The sequence below is a fragment of the Colius striatus genome, chromosome Z, assembly GCF_028858725.1.
Source record: "Colius striatus isolate bColStr4 chromosome Z, bColStr4.1.hap1, whole genome shotgun sequence".
NCBI classification, from domain to species: Eukaryota; Metazoa; Chordata; class Aves; order Coliiformes; family Coliidae; genus Colius; species Colius striatus.
In genome coordinates, this window is record NC_084790.1 from 44,236,584 (window position 1) to 44,254,831 (window position 18,248).

The 18,248-nt window shown below is 40.2% G+C and overlaps 1 protein-coding gene across 2 annotated transcripts in view; it reads left to right on the top strand.

Moving 5' to 3' along the window:
* RAB3C (RAB3C, member RAS oncogene family) overlaps positions 1–17,005 on the top strand; it is a 113,486-nt gene extending 96,481 nt beyond the window's left edge. For both annotated transcript variants that reach the window (XM_062018605.1, XM_062018606.1), the window contains exons 4-5: positions 6,338–6,462; positions 16,818–17,005. In XM_062018605.1, coding sequence (XP_061874589.1) covers positions 6,338–6,462; positions 16,818–17,005 — 313 coding nt within the window. The remainder of the gene's footprint in view (positions 1–6,337; positions 6,463–16,817) is intronic.
* The last annotated feature ends 1,243 nt before the right edge of the window (positions 17,006–18,248 follow it).

Consider the following 18,248-nt stretch of genomic DNA (forward strand, 5'->3'; position numbering starts at 1 on the left):
CACACATGTACAATAGTCATTTTTGGAGCCCAGTGTGGTGCAACAATTTTCCTGGAAGAACCCCTATTGTTTCTTTTTTCCTTGCAATTCACATATCCATACCTTTGGATCAAGGTAGGTTTTCCGTCCTGCTTTTTCATTTTCATGTCCTCTCCATTATCCTGTAAGTAAAACCACAGGATACCCCATGGTGTTTAATGTATACATACATGGTCAGCCACACAGATAACAGGCAGACTCACAGAACACTCCCACAAACACCACTAACAGCCTCATCCTGCACCCCTGCCTGGCAGAAGGACTTGGAGGTCCACTAGTGAGAGTATTTATCTGTGTAGACATATATACAGTGTAGATCCCTGCATCAGATAGCCTCACATACTCAGTGTGCCCAGTAGCTGCCCCTGGATCCTAGTCTTCGAGTTGCTGGCACCTGGACATAGAAGTCTCTGTGGTGACAGGTTTCAGGCCTGGACTTTAGGGCTGAAGCTGTCCTGGGACAGCCCTGAGAAGTACGTGGATGTAATGTCCCTTCTGAGTCTTTAATTTGGGTTCTTACCAACCTTTTTGTCCCTTTACTCCTCTGGGCTTGTGAACATGGGCCTTTAACAAACTGATGGCTCCTGTGATACATCTGGAAGCAGCTAGGGCCAGGATCTCCCACCTGCCATCGTTTATCTGTGCTCCTTTGTGGATGTGCAAATCAAATTTTATCACATAATTTAGTGTTAATAAGCTAGTTTGCACAACAGTAACATCACAGCAGTGCTTTCATGTTGCTCTGTGCTAGTTGCCTTCGCTTCCAGCATCTCAGTTACCTCAGCGAGCTGGTGCTTGGGTATCTCCGAACCCCACTCCATCACGCTGTGCAATACTCCTTGTAGGCTGCCCACACAAATATACAAAGGCATCCCACCATTGTTGCCTGGACAGTTCTTTGAGTTGCCGGAACAGTTTTTTTAAGCTCTTGTGTGTTCAGAGGTGCAGGGTACACTACTGCACAAATGTTAGTGTCTTGCTTGTTTGGAAGTTTTGTTCTTTAATTATTGGTTTCAATCTTCCTGCTAGAATCAAGTTCTTTGTTAAACTACTCTCCTAGGCTTCAAGCAGAATCTTATCTGATGATAGATGTAACCCTTCAAGCTTGTACCTGATCTTTTCCCAAAAGATGCTGCAATATAGACCTTTTTACCTTTCTCTGTGTCATGAACAGGCATTTCACTATGCTTGGTTATAAGCAAAACTGATATTTAGTGTTTTTTTCCAGACTTGGAGAGGTGTATTGCATAATATATCTTTGTTTTTTATAATGATGTGTTCACTGAATCACAGAATGGTAGGGGTTGGAAGGGACCTTTAGAGATCATCTAGTCCAACCCCCCTGCCAAAGCAGGTCCACATAGATCAGGTCACACAGGAACAAGTCCAGGTGGGTTTTAAAAAACTCCAGAGGAGGAGACCCCACACCTTCCCTGGGCAGCCTGTGCCAGGGCTCCCTCACCCTCAGAGTGAAATATTTTTTCCTTATGTTTAAACATTGTAAAATCCACTTTGAAAGCTGTGTGCTCATGAGAGATGAGGTAGCAGTGGACAGCTTTGCCTAGACAACGCTGATTTTATTCACTCCAGTAAATGGCAGTGTTAGAAGTGGTATCAACACAAAATGTCATTATACTCTATTGAATTAAAAAGCACTTTTTTCAGAATAATACTTTATGATCTAACAAGCATTACAAAGCATTTCTTAGGAGCCAAACTAGATAGCACAGTAATACTGGAGCAGTATGCACATGAACATATGCCAGTGTAAACTGTTTAACTTTGCCTTTCTTTTAGAGTCCAAAGTAGAATTTTTTGTATGTGTTTAAAATTGTGGTTTGAACATTTTTTTTTCAAATAGTATTTTATTCCATTTAACTACAGAAAAGAGCCTCCATGTTACCTTTTACAGTCTTCTGACTTAATAGTCCAAAACTCTTTTGGAGATTTGTTGATGTAACTTTACAGTACTTTGAACCAGTAATGCAAAATATAGCACTGCTTTAAGATGAGCAAATACTATTGCTTTAGTTAGCCTTCAGCAGGTACTCTTTTCTGACAAGAAATATGGCGGATTTGCCATACAGGGAAAATAAGTCTCGTATTGATCACTAAAAGTAATGGATCATCAACTTCTCCATTAATCTGCTTCGCTGGTCTCTATATATTATAAAACCGCAAGCATGTGGTAGATTGCCTGCCTACCACTAGCATGTGAAAGATTTACAGGGTAAATTACTATTGACATACACCAGATCACCGAGACTAAACAAGAATTGCTGTATTCAGTTTACTGCAAACATTGGCTTTGCCTTTTCTTATCTTCAGTCTTCCCGAGGCTGAAGTTCTTCACAACGACAATGGTTTGTGTTTTGGGTTAATTAGAAGCCTCAGTCATTTGAAAGGTCATGTATGCAAGGAGCAGCAAAATCTTTTTTTGAATTGACCTGTGTGTTGGATATTATGGAGAATTGTGGGAATCAAAATCTATAGAAACCATTAGTGGAAATGTATGCCTAAAAGAAAACATAGCAGTGACAAGCCTATTATATTCTATCCAGTTCCTACTGTTGGGGGATTGAGTGGGGATACATTTGAATGATTTTCACAGTAGTTGGTTGTATTTTTGCACTGCAGAGTCTTTTGCAAAACATAAGCTGTTGGAATCGTTACCAAGAACACTATCTCTTCTCTTACTGCTTAAAAATTTGTTTAGAACTAGATGATGTGACATAAGCAGACCACATCAAAAAGTTTAAAAGTGAGTTGCTTTGGTAATGAGAAGAATTTGAATGCAAAATTTTATAGCTTATAGAACAAAAAAATCATGTTTGGCTGCACTAAAGTGAAGGGGTTTCCATTCTTATGCAAAGAAATTCATGTACCATTCTGAAACAAAACAAGATTGAATGTAGTCTCATTACACTGGTGTGACAATATGTCATCGTTTGACATGACAGCCATTTCTGGTAAAGGGAAAGGGGCTGTAAAGATGGCTCCTGTAAAAAGTTGCTCAAAATGCTCCCCAGATCTGAGCCAGACCGACTTCTGGGGCTGAGCCAATTAGACTCCTCCATGACCACTTTTTCAGAAGAAGCCAGAAGAGGAGGCTTCTTCCTTTATCCTTCTTCTTCTTTTTTCTGGCTAATGGTGGTGCAAGGAATGGGAAGAGAGAGAGAAGCAACCATGCGGACTCCAAGGTCAGTGAGGGAAGAGAGGAGGAGGTGTACTGCAGCAGAGACTCCCCGGCATTCTACGGAGAGGACTGCTGAAGCTGACATTTGTTTGCGTTTTGTTAAAGACCCCGCGTCAGGGTCAGTGACTCATTTCATTAAAGACTCCCTATCAGGGGCAGTGATCCCCTTCATTAAAGACCCTGTGGCAAGGGCAATGACTATGGCCAGGGGAGGTCATATCCTGTGTCAAGGACCCCATAATCACAGAAGCTGTAACTGTGGGGAAGAACACATGCCAAAGAAGCTTGTTAAAATTATGCCCAGAAGAGGTTGCGTCCTCTGTGAGGGACTCTCTATTGGCAGAAGCTGCAGCTGTGGGGATGAACCCACACCAGAGATGTTCATTAAGGTCTGTGTCACATGGGAGGGACCCCGTATCTGAGCAGGGGAAGAATGCAAGGGGTCACCCTCATCTGAAAAGAGAGAAGCAGCAGAGCCCATCTGTGAGAGACTGACTACACCCCCCATTCTCTGCCCCCCTGAGCTGTTGAGGGGGGAGGAAGTAGAGATACCAGGAACAGTGAGCTGGGCCGGAGAAGAAAGGAGGGAGGAAGGAGGGAGATCTTGAAGTGCTGACTGTAATTTTCTCATCATCCTACTCCCTTTTTGCTTTTTGTCCTGTTCTGTTTCTTGTAGGTAGTATAATAAACTTTCCTACTTTCCTCTCTAAGTCGAGTACTGGAGTCTGTTTTGCCCAGAACCGTAATCAGCAGCGAGCCCTCCCTGCCCTTGTCTTAATCCAAAACAACCTTGCTTATATTTTTTCCTCCCATGTCACTGCGGCCTCCACCATCCTAACGAGGGTGGGAGTAAATGGGGGCACTGAGTGAGAGACTGTCGTGGTGCTTCATTGCTGGTTGGGCAAAAGTATGACACAATATTTCTCCAGGTTGTACATCTTTGTTCATAAATTTCTTCTATTTCACATTTGCAGAGTGCACAAGTAATTCATTTTGTAAAGCTTAGCATTTTAACTGCATATTTTGCTTTAGAAACTTCTTCAACATAAGGAGAACAAATTGACCCCCAACTCATAACTCTTCAAAGATTAGGTCTTTTAGAGTCTGTAATGGGCTAATATCCTCTGACGCTCCAGCTACTATTATTTGCAAAGTTGCCATGGTGACAATTGTAGTTCTGGTTTAAAATTAAAAGTAAAATCTCTATTTTATTTAAGAGCTCAGCACAGTTCCAAAAGAACATTCTGGCAAAATGAATGCAAAGTGTTCTCTTTTCTGAGTAATTCTATCTTTAGCAAAATGTAAATGGTCAGAGAAGTCTGACCTCTTCTTTGGTCACACTGCCTTATGATCACTTACTCAAATTGCCATAAAACAGATTTAAAATAGCTCAGTGTCCATTTCTTGAATGAAAGATCAGGGCAGGCCCAAGGGAACAATCTGTAGCACAAAATACCTGGGACATGCTTCAGCTTCTTTTTGGTAATTCCAATAAAGTAAAAAATCCCTAAAGATGTCTGTGATCCTTCCACTGAAATTCCTCTTCCTGACACTACAAACCCATCAGACGTGGATTAAAGGTGCTTTGACTTATGTAGGGGGTTCTGGGCTTGTGAGCAATGCCATTGGACCCAGGGTTACACAGATAACTGTAGCAACTTTTGCCCATGTCCATCCCTCTGGTCTTGCAGTAAGCAAGATTTGTTCCATTTTTGTCTTTCACTAGAAATGGTTGTCAGACTATATCGTGATCTTTTTTGTGCCTGTAACATTTTACAGACAAGGATCTGAATATGTAAAGATAATGACTGTGTTATGAGAAGAGATAACTAGTGAACTTAGCAGCCACACAGATCAGCTTCCAAAGCTGATTTAGGTGACTGATTTTTGAAGATATTTAATTTTTTCTCAGAGTCCTAGGACCCTGATACACAACCGGTTGTCTTCCAGGTTACCCTCTCCTACCTGTATAGTTAAACAGGTTAGTTTTTATTCCAGTGCAATTTCCTAAACAGCTGGTATTGTCCAGGGTGTGGGGGCAGGGAGGGGGAAGCAGAGAAATGCTCTGCATCTTTTTCTCTCCATTGATTATATTGGGACAGAAAAGATATTGATATCCTAACAAACATTTGACTGGAGCCTAAAGTCAGACCTCATCATGAGCCCACAGCTCATTCGTAAGTGTTTAGAGTAAGCTTGCTGCACCCAGCATTACCTTCAAAGGCAGGTACTGCTCTCAATTAGAAGGTATGAAGCAGAAGCATCACTCCTGGCTGAATCTGGAGCCAGGACATGGAGCTTTCCCTTCGACAGAGCAGATCTGAGTATCATCAGAGTAGTGGCAGTTAGTGACTGAGAGGCACCACAATTGTGCTCCCAAGCTGCCCATTAGCTGCAATGCTTAGTTGCATCACATTCAAGATGCAAAAGAGGGCTTTGTCAGGTAAGCAGTTTCACCAACAGCACTCCATGGTGTTTCAAGACCTCAGATACTCTGATTCAACTATTGTCATCTCTAATTTAAATGGAAGATAAAGTTCAAACTCAGCCCCTGTGCATGTCTTAATGCACAATGCAAATGTTCCTATTGTTCTGGTAAGTCAAAGACATGTAGTGGAATGTGCTGGAGGGAAACAACAGAAGGAAGACAGATTGACTTTGAAGGTTTGCTGGTAAATTTGGATCCTGATTTTAAAAGGTAAAAGATAACGAATAAGCTGATAATTTTGATTCAAAGTTCTGGTTTTAGATTATAAGACTTGCATTAAAATGTGAAAATACTTTTTTAATTGTGTGGGAGAAAGTGTCACAATTTCTAAGAATATAAGAAGAATGTTGATGGGAGGAGAACATATTTTAAAAGTGCCTATTTCTAAGAGGCAGAAGTAAAGCCTATGTGGATAGTATTCCTCTAATAATAATTATTGTCAGATCACCTTTCATTTATTAAAAAACCAAAATTAAGCAGAATCATGTTACCCTAAGATGTCAAAATCACTATCGTCTTTTTTGTCTTCTTGCAATTCTATTTGAAGTTTTTTTAAGAGAATTTTGCTTCGCTTTGACTTCTTTGTCTTTCTCTCTCTCTATCTCTCTTTTAAGGTCAACTCAAATCAAAACATACTCTTGGGATAATGCCCAAGTTATTTTGGTCGGTAACAAATGTGACATGGAGGATGAACGGGTAATCTTCACTGAAAGAGGCAAGCATTTAGCAGAGCAACTTGGTAAGAAAAGAAATAACAGAAATTTTGTAGTTGCTTGTGAGATGCATAAAGTGATGTCACTAATTGCTAGAGTACTTGTAATGAAACATCAATGATATATTCACTGCAAAGAAATAGTCATACACTGCTTCCCTTTTGTTTCTGCAGGCTGAGCTCTGAATTGTCCTTGTTGGTATCATTAATATTGTAACATCATTAGAATGGACAGGTGTCCAGGGATGACCTTATGCAGAACTGTGACATGTCAGTCTTCTAAAAGTGTCCACAAGATCAGTGCCAGCCCAGAGGCTGGCTCAGACTACAGACATACTGATAAGATGTTTCTTGTGCTACTCCTTATAGAGCCTTTGTGATAAGCAGCAAGATTAGATATGTGTCTCTATATATACAATATGTTTAGTTATAGTTATAGGCAGATAGACCCTAGCCAAGGAAAAAATAAAACAAAACAAACAACAAACTTACTCAATAGCTTACTCAAAATATATAGACTTTTTTTTGCAAGTTCAGAACACTGGAGTTATAATTTCCAATACCAACAACGAAAACAGAAATATGCCAATATCCAGTTCCTAGTGTTAACAGTTTGCCTCCTGCACATTTACAGAAGTGTAAATAAAAAACCTCTATTTCATAAGATCTCCCTCTAAGAGACAAATGTTTTTCAACACAGAAAATTACAGAGCTGTGAATGTCTCCATTCTTTCTGTGATATCCTTTCATGGTATGAAGTGTTTTTGACGTAAAAGTGGCCAAAGTGTAATGGAAAATCTCCAGAGCATCGTCATAAGATTACCACCTGACCTGATTTTTCTTTCAAATTTACCAATCCCTGGAGAGCATGCTCATCAGGTGTGCAAATAAAACCCTAGCATCATTAGAGGTCAATTTCTGTACTGCTGTACTGGTCATTGGCCTGTTATTATTTTTAAAAGGTAAAGGTTCAGTCGAGTGAACATGTGTGTAACTAAGATCTCCTTGTCACTAGTCTTATGTAGCTGTAGGGGAAAAGGTATCATAAGAGTAATTGCACAGGAAACAGAGAGAGATAGTGGCATTTCAAAGTATAGCACCTGTGCTGGATCTAGTCCCATGCTAGTGGTTCGTAATTTATGTATAATCATGGGTCACTGACCATATTTTTTAACATCTTTTTTCTAGTTGTGCAATTGCTTGTCCTGGTAAGTTATTTCATCAGAATAACTTTTCTTCTTATAGTATCTAAATAAGCATTACAAATGTGTAGCACACCTGTAATGTATACATTAAAAATGACCATAGATTGAAAAGTGACAGGAAAGATTAACAGCAAGTTACCTCCAGAAAACAAAATTGCCAACATTTGTGAGGAACTAAGTTTCTAAAACTCTTTGCAACAGAACCAAAATTATTACCATTGCACCTGCTTTAACAGAGGATATTTTTCTTTGCAGAAATACCTGTTATATTATAGATATTTCTAATATCTGTTCTTTCTTTTCATTTCTAAAATTTATTCATTTTAATACAATCTAAGACAGTGTATTCAATAGAGAAAGAGATCCAAAACATCTAACTGTATACTTTTACCACAGTTTCAGAACAGGCACTAAAATGTTTGTCAATAAACATAAATTTTCAATGTAGAGTTTGAAGATTGTAAATTTTTTTTAAAAGTCATATAACTAATCTGAAATTTTATTCCTCAATATATTTACCTGTAGAAAGTTTTATTTAGTGAGTTGACAAGGAATCTCTAAGGTCATGAATTGAACAAGATGAGAAGGAACTTTAGCTAGTTGTACTGTCAAGAGTCCTCAGCTGTAATAGGCAATGCTTGCAATAATTCTTTTTTTTTTAAAAGAGGAATGACATAAATATTAAAATTCATATTTCAGGCTTCAAAGCAAACTCCAACTCCTGGTATTTAGAATTCAGTCTTTATGGAAGCAGATTATCCTCTGTTCCCATCTTTATCTACTCTGGAGTTTTCCTTTCTCAGATATATGTCCTGTGGTTTCCTCAAGGATAGATTATTGTAAGGGATAAATTATTTGTTCTGATTCAGTATGTCATTTAATGTGCTCAGACTGTACACACAAATGTTTATGTTTACTGTATAGCTGAAAGGGAAAGGAATGAGAAAAGGAATGAGTTTTCCTGAATTGTGGTAAGTGCTCTGGCCATGTTGGGCAGTTTGAAGAGCACCAGTTGTGTCAAGCAGGTACGACTGTCTTTTCTTTCTCTACCAGTGAGTTGATAACATCTCTTGTGAGCAAGTTTTGAAAGTAATGATTTTTACATCCAGCAAAACATTTTAAGACTGTGAGTCCTTTGCTGTGATCTGTAACGTCAATTAAAGCTACAGCTGCAAGCAAGCACAATACATGAGTGCTGTACAAAGAACATGTTGTGAAATATTCTGTTCTCAAGTATGGTTTTATTTTCAGCCCTTGTTTATTTGAAGTCACTGAGAAAATGAATACATGTACATTTGAGGCCAGGTTTTCAAAAGGTCAAAATGAGCACTTGGCATTTAGCTCTCCAGGAAGCACAGTCTCCTGATGGGGATGATGTTATTTGAAAATTGTGCCTCTTTTGTGGCTGCTGATGTCTTTGAAAAGTGTGGCCTTCAATGTTATTAATGAGGTGTAATCAATCATTTTTTATATCTCAGTGCTGGCTTGTTTTTCAAGTGTAACTCAAACAAGTGGTTTAGATAACCAGCAATAGATCTCTTTACCTGGCAAGGTCTGGCTAAGCTAGTCAAGTATCCTGTGGTAGCTCTGAATACCTCTCTCATAACCCTAACAGAAGTTCACAAAAGAGAGAAGGAACAGTAAAGAAAACCAGATCTGACCTTGAAGGGAAATTACCAGAATATTTATGAAGACAGAATTTGTCTTGTTTTCATTTTACACTTTGTTGTTAATGACATGGGATATGATGCTGGCAATACCACCACAGATCATATCTGCAAGCGGTGTGGTACCTTACTCACAGTAATGGCTAGGAGTATGTGCTTTGTGAAAGGTACAAAAGGACAAACATACAGTGATACTTTGCCAGACTGTAACAAATTGTATTTGTGGGTCTCATGAACCAAAGGCAATATCTTTATATTCAGTAGCCCTTCAGGAATATTTCCGTGGACTTGTCCAACTTCACTTTTGAAACCATGTAGAATCTTACCATCAACAGTATCCATTAGATAGGTGCAGTTTATCTGAGTTATCAGCTTCTGCTCTGAATCAACCACTTGCTAGTTTCATCTGATGTTTCTTCACTGTTATGTTCCAAGTACCTGGTTTGTAACACGGTTGGTTTCAGAGAACTCCATAATACTCCTCCTTTTTCTCCAGGCTGAAATTCCCAGACTATTTCATCATTTCAGACATGAAGACCAACTCACACCTTAGCTACTCTTTGTCACCCTATTCAGTACTTCAGAAATCAGTTCATGGTTTAATGATTAGCATCATTAAAAGAGAAATGTTAGAAAGAGATGAAAACAGGCAGGATAAAAGAAGTACAGGTAAGTTGTGTAACTTTGCCTCACAAAGATATCATACCAAGAAAATATAGAAACATGACAAACCAGCCAGCAGACAGAAACAATTAACCTACCTTTAGTATTGACACACAAATCACAATTAAACAAGTTTATTCCCTAATCACTACAAACATAATGCCTATGCTATTTTTTCCCTTCATGAATGTTTACTCTGAGCACAAGATGCATTGGCTGTTGAGTGAAATGCCCATATAGTCAGCACTTACATTCTTTAAAGCATTTTACTAAAACAACTTTGGAACTTCTTGCAAAGAAAATGCATGCACACTTGCCAGCTGCATTAGTCACACAGCTTTTCTGACATGTTTCTCTCATGCGTCTCAGCTGAGTTCAAAGCTTAATTCATTTGTAAAAGTTTGATGCCACTTGTCAGAAAATAAATTTTAAAGGGACTCACGCCACAAATTTCTTGGTTCTTTTTATTTGTGGTCTGTATAATATATTGTTATCTCTGTTCTGACAAAGGGCTAGCAGGCAGAGGTGTGCACAGAGCTTTCAGAAAAGTAACTGGACAAACAAATGGTCAGTTTCATATGGAGCTTGGCATACAGATTATCCATTTATTTATGAAATTTTGCTGTGCATGCAAATGAGGCATATAATTTTACATGTATTCTTTTGTTGTGCTTCTGTACAACTCCTATTTGTGTGCATTGCAAACTATTTCAACACTGATTAGTTTTAAGTGCAAGTACTGCCATTATAGAATATATCTTTAAGACCAGGGCCCCTGAAGTTTCTACAGTACGGTCCAAACTGTGTCTGTTGTGCACCTGATGCTAGAGGGCTACTGTAAGATCTGTCCCAAGTGTCTGGTCGTGTTTTCTATAAGTTCCTATTTGACCTATTTTGGCTTAGGATGGTTAAGGCTCTGGGAGATGGACCTGCTGTAGCATAGAAATGTTGTTTGGAAGAGACCTCCAATGTCCTGCTAAAATCCACCTCTGGTTCTATGTTCTGTCCAGCAGTTTTCAGGGCAATGCCCTTCCCATCAGATTTTCTGTGCCTCCACTTTTCTTACACTCTGTAACCCAAGGTCACCCATGGCTGGGGGGGCATCCACCACAGATGAACATGCCTTAGAGTGCGCTCCCCTGCTTTCAAATTGTGTCCTGGCGTATTGTCTCTTCCAACTGATGTCAGAAAACAAAATAAATGGACCCTTTTCTGGGAGAGCTCTCACATTCCCTTTTGCAAGTGCCTGCAGAAAACAGCCCTCACACTGCATGTGTGGCACCTGCAAAGGGCTCTGTGCTATATGCCACAGTGTCAGCAGTGCCCTGGGCTTCAGTGCTGCTCCACAGCTTATTTCTCAGAGATGGAGTCATTTTACCCCTCAGATTTTAACAGATACCTTATTTTGCATATTTTAGGGTGTTTTTCCTCTCTCTATCCTATTTTGTTTTCATTTTGTTCTTGGCCCATATATGTACATAATGGTTGTGCTGAGGAGATGCTCTAGACCCAATTCATGGGTGATTAGATTTCTTTAAATTAAACCCATTTGGCAGCCCAGTAAGCCTGAAAGCAGAGCATTTGTCAGTGTGTGTGCTTATGCAGGATGTAATCCAGCACTTCTGTGATCTGACCAAGCCTGCAAGACCAGGTCTGCTGCTGAGATGGGGCAGGAACACAACTGGTTTCTGAATCCTACCAGGGCTGAGGCACAACACAGCAGCTCCCCAGCATCAGGACTGGAATGAACCCTCACTCACCTTGGGGTATGAACCCTGGGGTGTAACGTGTATGTTAAACATCTGTGGGTGTTAGGCATCTGTGAGTTCAGACAGCAACTGAAAAGGCACTTTTAGAGCTGTAACTTTGGCATCTAAACAAAGAATGAAGTGGGACCTGGCACCTCAGCTCACAGCTTGCTGGAACAGCAAGTTCTGTTTTGCCCCTGTGGCTGGCTGCAGGCTGTGGTGCAGAAGGCAGGCTCACCATCAGCTTCAAGTGCATAGACATATGGCTGCATCTAACTTGGCATTACCAATTAGAATAATTGGGTTGTGAAGGAACATGCCTGTTCATAGTTCCATCCTTCACTGTTTTTTAAAGGGCAATTGTTAGCACCAGAGGAAAGAGACAGACTGACAGCACTAAGGAGCACTAGTCTTCTGTTTAGTTACATCACACATAGGGTATTGGCAGACAATTAATAGCTCCTGTCCCCAGGATATTTTTCTCACAGGGGTGAAATGTCAACCAGACATTGCTTCCATGCACTCAGAGCTGGATTACAGGAAAGTTACTTGGAGACAGTGAGAGACAAGGGATTGTATTTTTTCAACAAATGTCCCATGTAAACAAAGAAAAAACATTTCTTCGCGAAGGATCTAATCTATTGTCCAAATCATTTAAAAGGTGTCTGGAAGCCACAATCAAGATCATTACAATTGAAATATATATGAAAACCCTCTGTTCTGAAAGACTGTACAAGAAGATAGAGCATTACCAGTAACTTCCCCCTCAAGTCTGGCTGTTCTGCCACAACTGAGAGTCCCTCTTTTGCTTTCTTTTTTAATAAATCTTGCATCCCTAAAGGTTGGATAAACATGTTGGCTTTTATACTATCTGTATCTAGAATGGTGCTAAAGCACTGGTCTTTGCTGAGGTAAAATTAGCGAATTCCTATTGAGGACCTTAATGTTGTTTCAATACTTTTCTTAAAATAGTCCAGCCCTCAGCCTTGTGTGGATAGCAGACATTTCATACAACTGGTTTACAAAGTGAAGCATGATCTAACCAGATCTGCTGCTGTAGTTGCAGGTGTAGGAAGCAGTTTGAAAGGACAACAATGGTCACCAGCTACTTTTCAATCCAGTTTCCTAGGAGAGATGACCTTTGCAACTGTGCCACTTGTGTCTATCTCTCTTTGAGGGAAAAGTCTCAAAGACATTAAGAGTTTCGATGAAGTGGACAACTGAGCAGTAGAGGAAGGTTTTGCAGTTGCCTTGGCTGACAGCCTGCAATGTGAATGCAAACCTTAGATGCTATTCACAGCAGGCATGAAGATAAGTGCCTGCCAGCATCCTCTCAGAATGGTCCATGGGATGCAAATCCAATAAATTAAGGCATCATTAGCTCCTCTCCGTCATATAACTATTATGGAATGTATATATAACATAATACACTTCATATAACATAACAGAATCATTATGGATTGATTCATTCTCATGGCTTCCTAGATTTTGCCTTTTGTACACAACTATGTTAGAAAGGGAGCAGGTTCCTGCAGCCACTCCTTTTTCTGACGTTGCATTTCCCCACTACTCCTCAAAGTACTGGATTGAACATGAGACTGGCAAGGGCAGCACTAGGCCTCATGGTTCAAGGAAGAATAGTTATTGGGTGATTACACCCTCGAGGACATCAGCTAGCATCATATCAGGAGCAGTAAATAAAATTGTCATGGTTGTGGACAAACACTCTGAAACCAGATCAGCAGGTGAAACCTTAACATAGCTCTTTTCTGTATTGTCTGTGGAATTGTGCTTAAAATTTGCTAGCTATTGTGTCCTATGAAGTCACATTTTCTGAGGAAATAAGAGGCTACAGAATGTTCTTCCCTTTGCATATGGCTCTTATTTCTGTTGTTGGGTTTTTTTCTTCCTTATTTTTTGAAAGTAGGTATAAGCAAGTACTAATGAGCTTTGATGAAGGAGCCTCTATAGAACCAGGACAAGCATGAGGCAGAGAGGAACAAACTGGGTTAATTCAAGCTGTTTGAGGGAGGCTATCTGAAGTGCTCTGTGTGCGTTAGAGTTCACCAGGTGAATGACAGCACTGTATCTGGCTGGCCCCTGCTGTTGTAGTGCACTGCAGGGGCTGCTGAGAGCTTGACAGGTTTGAGTCAATACTACTGTGAAGAAGATAGGTAAGTGAAAGAGACAAAGTATAAGGACAATAAAGAGAAAACTGAATTAAACACAAAAGGGGCATTTAAATTGGAACATCATCATGCATGTTCCACACACGTTGTTCCTATGTTCAGGTAGCACTTTGATATTTTGGCTTTTCTCAGTTTCATCTCTGTTCTGCCTTACCTACACACTTGCCTTTGGGCTTTGTTGTATCTTTGCAGTAATTTGCTCTGCTCAATCACATCCAAAACAGCAGTACAGATCATCACAGGTGCCAGGAATGTGCCATTTTTTGTGCTCAGCTGCCCTGATCATCACCAGAGAGTTGTCCTTTAGGCTTATACTAACATGGAAAATCTTTATTCTCTGTTGACCATTGCCAATGAGCAGTGGGAAAAAAAAAAGAAGAAAGTATTAAAAGGCATAGATCTGAGTCCTTTATATAAAGGCATTTTAGAAACTTAGGATCTGTAAGCACTACAGTAAAATAATAGCAAGATGAGTCAGGAGGAGAAGTCACAGGGAAGAAGTTCTGCAAAACGTCCTGAAACAAAATGGAAACCAACCAGAATTCAGGCATTTTTTTCGAGACACACCCTGCTGACTCTTTGAAACAGTTCCACAGACAGAGTTTTTGTTAAACACCACCACAAAAAGATTAAAAAAAAAAAAAACCCAAAAAAACCATTCTAATTTATTGGCCTATTTTGCATAAGGTAGCACTTGTACAGAATTGAATCCACTGCACAGGATAGTCAGTTGCTGTTTGAAAGGCAACAAGCCTCCTTTGCAAGCATCTTTGCAACAGCTCCTCAGCTTCATCAAATGGAACTCTCTTAACTGTTGTTACCCTGAATTCTTGTAATTCAGCTAGTCCTGTGAGCCCACTATGTACCGTGATCTATTGGCAATGATTAAACTGTGCACAAAGCAGCTTTTAACTGTCTTAACTAGTTTCAAGACTGTTCTGTGTGATCATTTTGGTACCTGCAAGAACAATTTCCACAAGCCATCTGCAAATGTCTTACCCATATGCAGCTGAATCCATTCTACAGCAGGAGCTGCCTGGAGAGAGCCCACTAGCATGGCCCTGTTTTCTACTTAGGATATTTACCAGCACATTTAAGCATACAAATAGTTCCTCTCAGATGGCCTATGCACAGTGGACTGCTTAGGAGAATCTCAAAGACTGTTCAAAATTCCCTGAAAAGAGTAAAAGAAATACTTTGTTGTGAAGGCAGCTGGGTCAGCATATTGTCTCATGTATGCAGGTCTAGCTGGGGAGGTTCTGGATCACACAGGCAATCGATGACAAAGTTGATAGCCTACAGGCATAGTCTGACACTCAGTGACAACACTACCAGGACTACAATTTACTTCTTATATCAAAATTGTAACTGAAATCCCATAGATTTCACCTCAGATATAGTGTCTATTTTTATTTTATTTTAATAAATAAGTTTGTGCTTGAGTGCTCTGTAAGCCTCCATCTTACTTAGAGAATGGGTGCCTCTAAGCTTTTCACAGTGTTCTTATGCAGAACATCCCCGCAGTGATAGTTTTCTTGATCCTGTCCATGTTACAGTATTTCCTCTCCCCTCCCCTTCCCTTCCCTTCCCTTCCCTTCCCTTCCCTTCCCTTCCCTTCCCTTCCCTTCCCTTCCCTTCCCTTCCCTTCCCTTCCCTTCCCTTCCCTTCCCTTCCCTTCCCTTCCCTTCCCTTCCCTTCCCTCCTCTTTTCTCCTCTTTTCCTTTAAATTTCTGTTTTCTCTCTGCCCTGATCTCTTACCTACCTGTAATACCTGCCATTTCATTATTACCTCACATGCCAGTTATTTTCTTATCTGTAAAAACTTCTCAGCAATGTCCATAATAGTCATTATGCCTCTTGTCCTCTCCAAGGCTTTGGTGCACCATTCCTCATCGTCCCCCAACTCCTCTGCCCTCTGGTCCTGCTTGTTCCTCTTTGGCATGGCTGCTTTTCTCTTGCTTCTCATGGAGCAGATGCAGACAGTTGTGGAGGATCTGACTCTGTTGCTGTGCCAGAGTTGCAGCAGAGTTTCAACACAGAGCACTCAAAATGTGGAGGATCTTCCTTCCCCCAGTCAGCCCCAAATGCCCTGAACAATCTTCTGAATTGAGCTCTGCAGGAGGGCTGAAGCCACTAGCAAGGGAGGCTACACCAGCTTTTCCAGTTTTCCTTCTAGTTTAGAAGAAAGGAGCTGTGTGACCGAGCTAAACTAATACAATGCTATGTAGGTTCAAGTCTCTTCCCGTATATGGCTTCTGTAGACAGTCTATTATTATGCGTAGTTTTCCTGCTTTCCAGAGAAACGTGGGGCAAAAAAAGTTTTCATGGCAATCTGAGGTTACCTCGTACCTGTGAGGTTATCCTGACATGTCTCACTGATATTAATACAAGTTGAATGACCAAATCCCTGTACAAAATTTATACTTCTTACCTAAACTACCTATCAACACTAAATTTAGCCTTTAAAAAACTGTTTCCTGGTTGGGCACCAGGTTAATGACAGGATAGAAGTGCCTCAAATAATGCTCAGAGGAACATAACAGTTAGAGATGGAGCAGTGGATTATACCTTTCAAATGGCTGGACATATAGAGCATTTCTAAATTAGTAATACTCTCAAACTGGTGTCAATTATTAGGTTAAACTGTTTTAAAGCAGAACTTGCCTAAGTGAATGTATTTGGGCCAGTCCTGATTTTAGCTGGCTTGATATAAAGCAAATAGCACTGGTGTTCTTAACCCTGAGAGCATGACAATGTCAACCATTCTTGCAATATCATTCTTGGATGTGTGCTTTCACATTTGCTTTCTGAGCATCTCTCCACTCTTCTTGCCCAAGAGAAGTTTGTGTATTTATTGGAAATACTGGGATACATACACATCGAATATAAACGTGCTGTTTATTTTCTTAGGATTCGAGTTTTTTGAGACAAGTGCCAAGGACAACATTAACGTCAAGCAGACATTCGAGCGGCTTGTGGATATCATCTGTGACAAAATGTCAGAAAGCCTGGAGACGAATCCCACTATTGCTGCCAGCAAGCAGAACACACGGCTAAAGGACACCCCTCCTCCACAGCAGCCCAACTGTGGCTGCTAATGCAGCAATCAGCAAAGGCAGCCCCAGTGTGTTCTGTTGCCAACAGAGTATTTATGATTGGTCTATATGCCTTTATTTATACTATCTTTTTATTTGGGAGAAGCCTTTTATTTTACATCAGCAGCTGATCGAGTATGCGGATGGAGAGGTTTTAGTTTGAAAGGATGATCCATTTTTTAGCATCTGGTTTTTGCATGCAGGATAGTAATTAGTGGCTTTTTTTTCTTTCTCCTGTTTTACATTATACTTACTTCAGCTGGTACCATGTCCTCAGACCACATTTGCCTAGGACTGACTATTGCTTCATCAGTTTCAAATTATATAGTTGAATCCTTAGGGTAGGGACCAAGCTGTTTTAGATTAAGATTCCTGATACCACTTATATTTTCTCCTGATTGCAAATCAATTTAGAGATATTCTTCTAGTGAGCCAATCCCCCATTCTGTTTAGATCACTTATACATGGCATACTTCCTGCAGCATGTTGCCTTGGCAAATTGGCACTCATGTGTCACACACCATGGATGACTGGGAATTGCGGAAGTTAGAAAAAAACTAGTTCCTGGACCCAAAGCCATCAAACTTCCCCGTGAGTTTCCAACTAGAAGTGGTTATCCAGTGCACACCCTCAGAGATACTCATCCTGTTTGGATAGCTAGTATGCCTATATTTACATGGGAGCTGCATGTCAGTCTGACACGTGTCTAAAACTGGACTTCATTTCTCATTCCATCATTATGGAGATCCCAGTAATACCTACCCAAGTAGTGGAGGGCTGACTAACTCTTCCCATTTCTACCTGCATTAGATACTAAACACATAGCTCCTGTTTTATTGCCCCCTGACAGAGCTTGGCTGTTTATAGCAAAAAACTGTCTTATGCTCCTTGTCAAACCTGCACAGTTAAGTTTTCAGGAACTTTATCTCCCATTCATTCACTGAAACAACCATCACCACACTGGCTACAAACACCTATATTTTATTCAGACCTATTGCAAAAGTGCTGCTGGCATCAGTGAACTGGAGTTTGACCTAATTTTTACTTTGATGGGGATATCTATTTTGAAAAGACAATCGTACTTTCATAAGACTTTTAAAAACTTTAGGAGTAATAAAGAATTGTCAAGTGTTAAGAATTGTCAAGTGTTACAGTAGCCATATTTCGCTTTTTAAGAGTACTCCTCTAGAACTTGGTGACAGTTTCTTACATCTGTGCCCTGGAGTACTTTGTATGACTGCTTTAC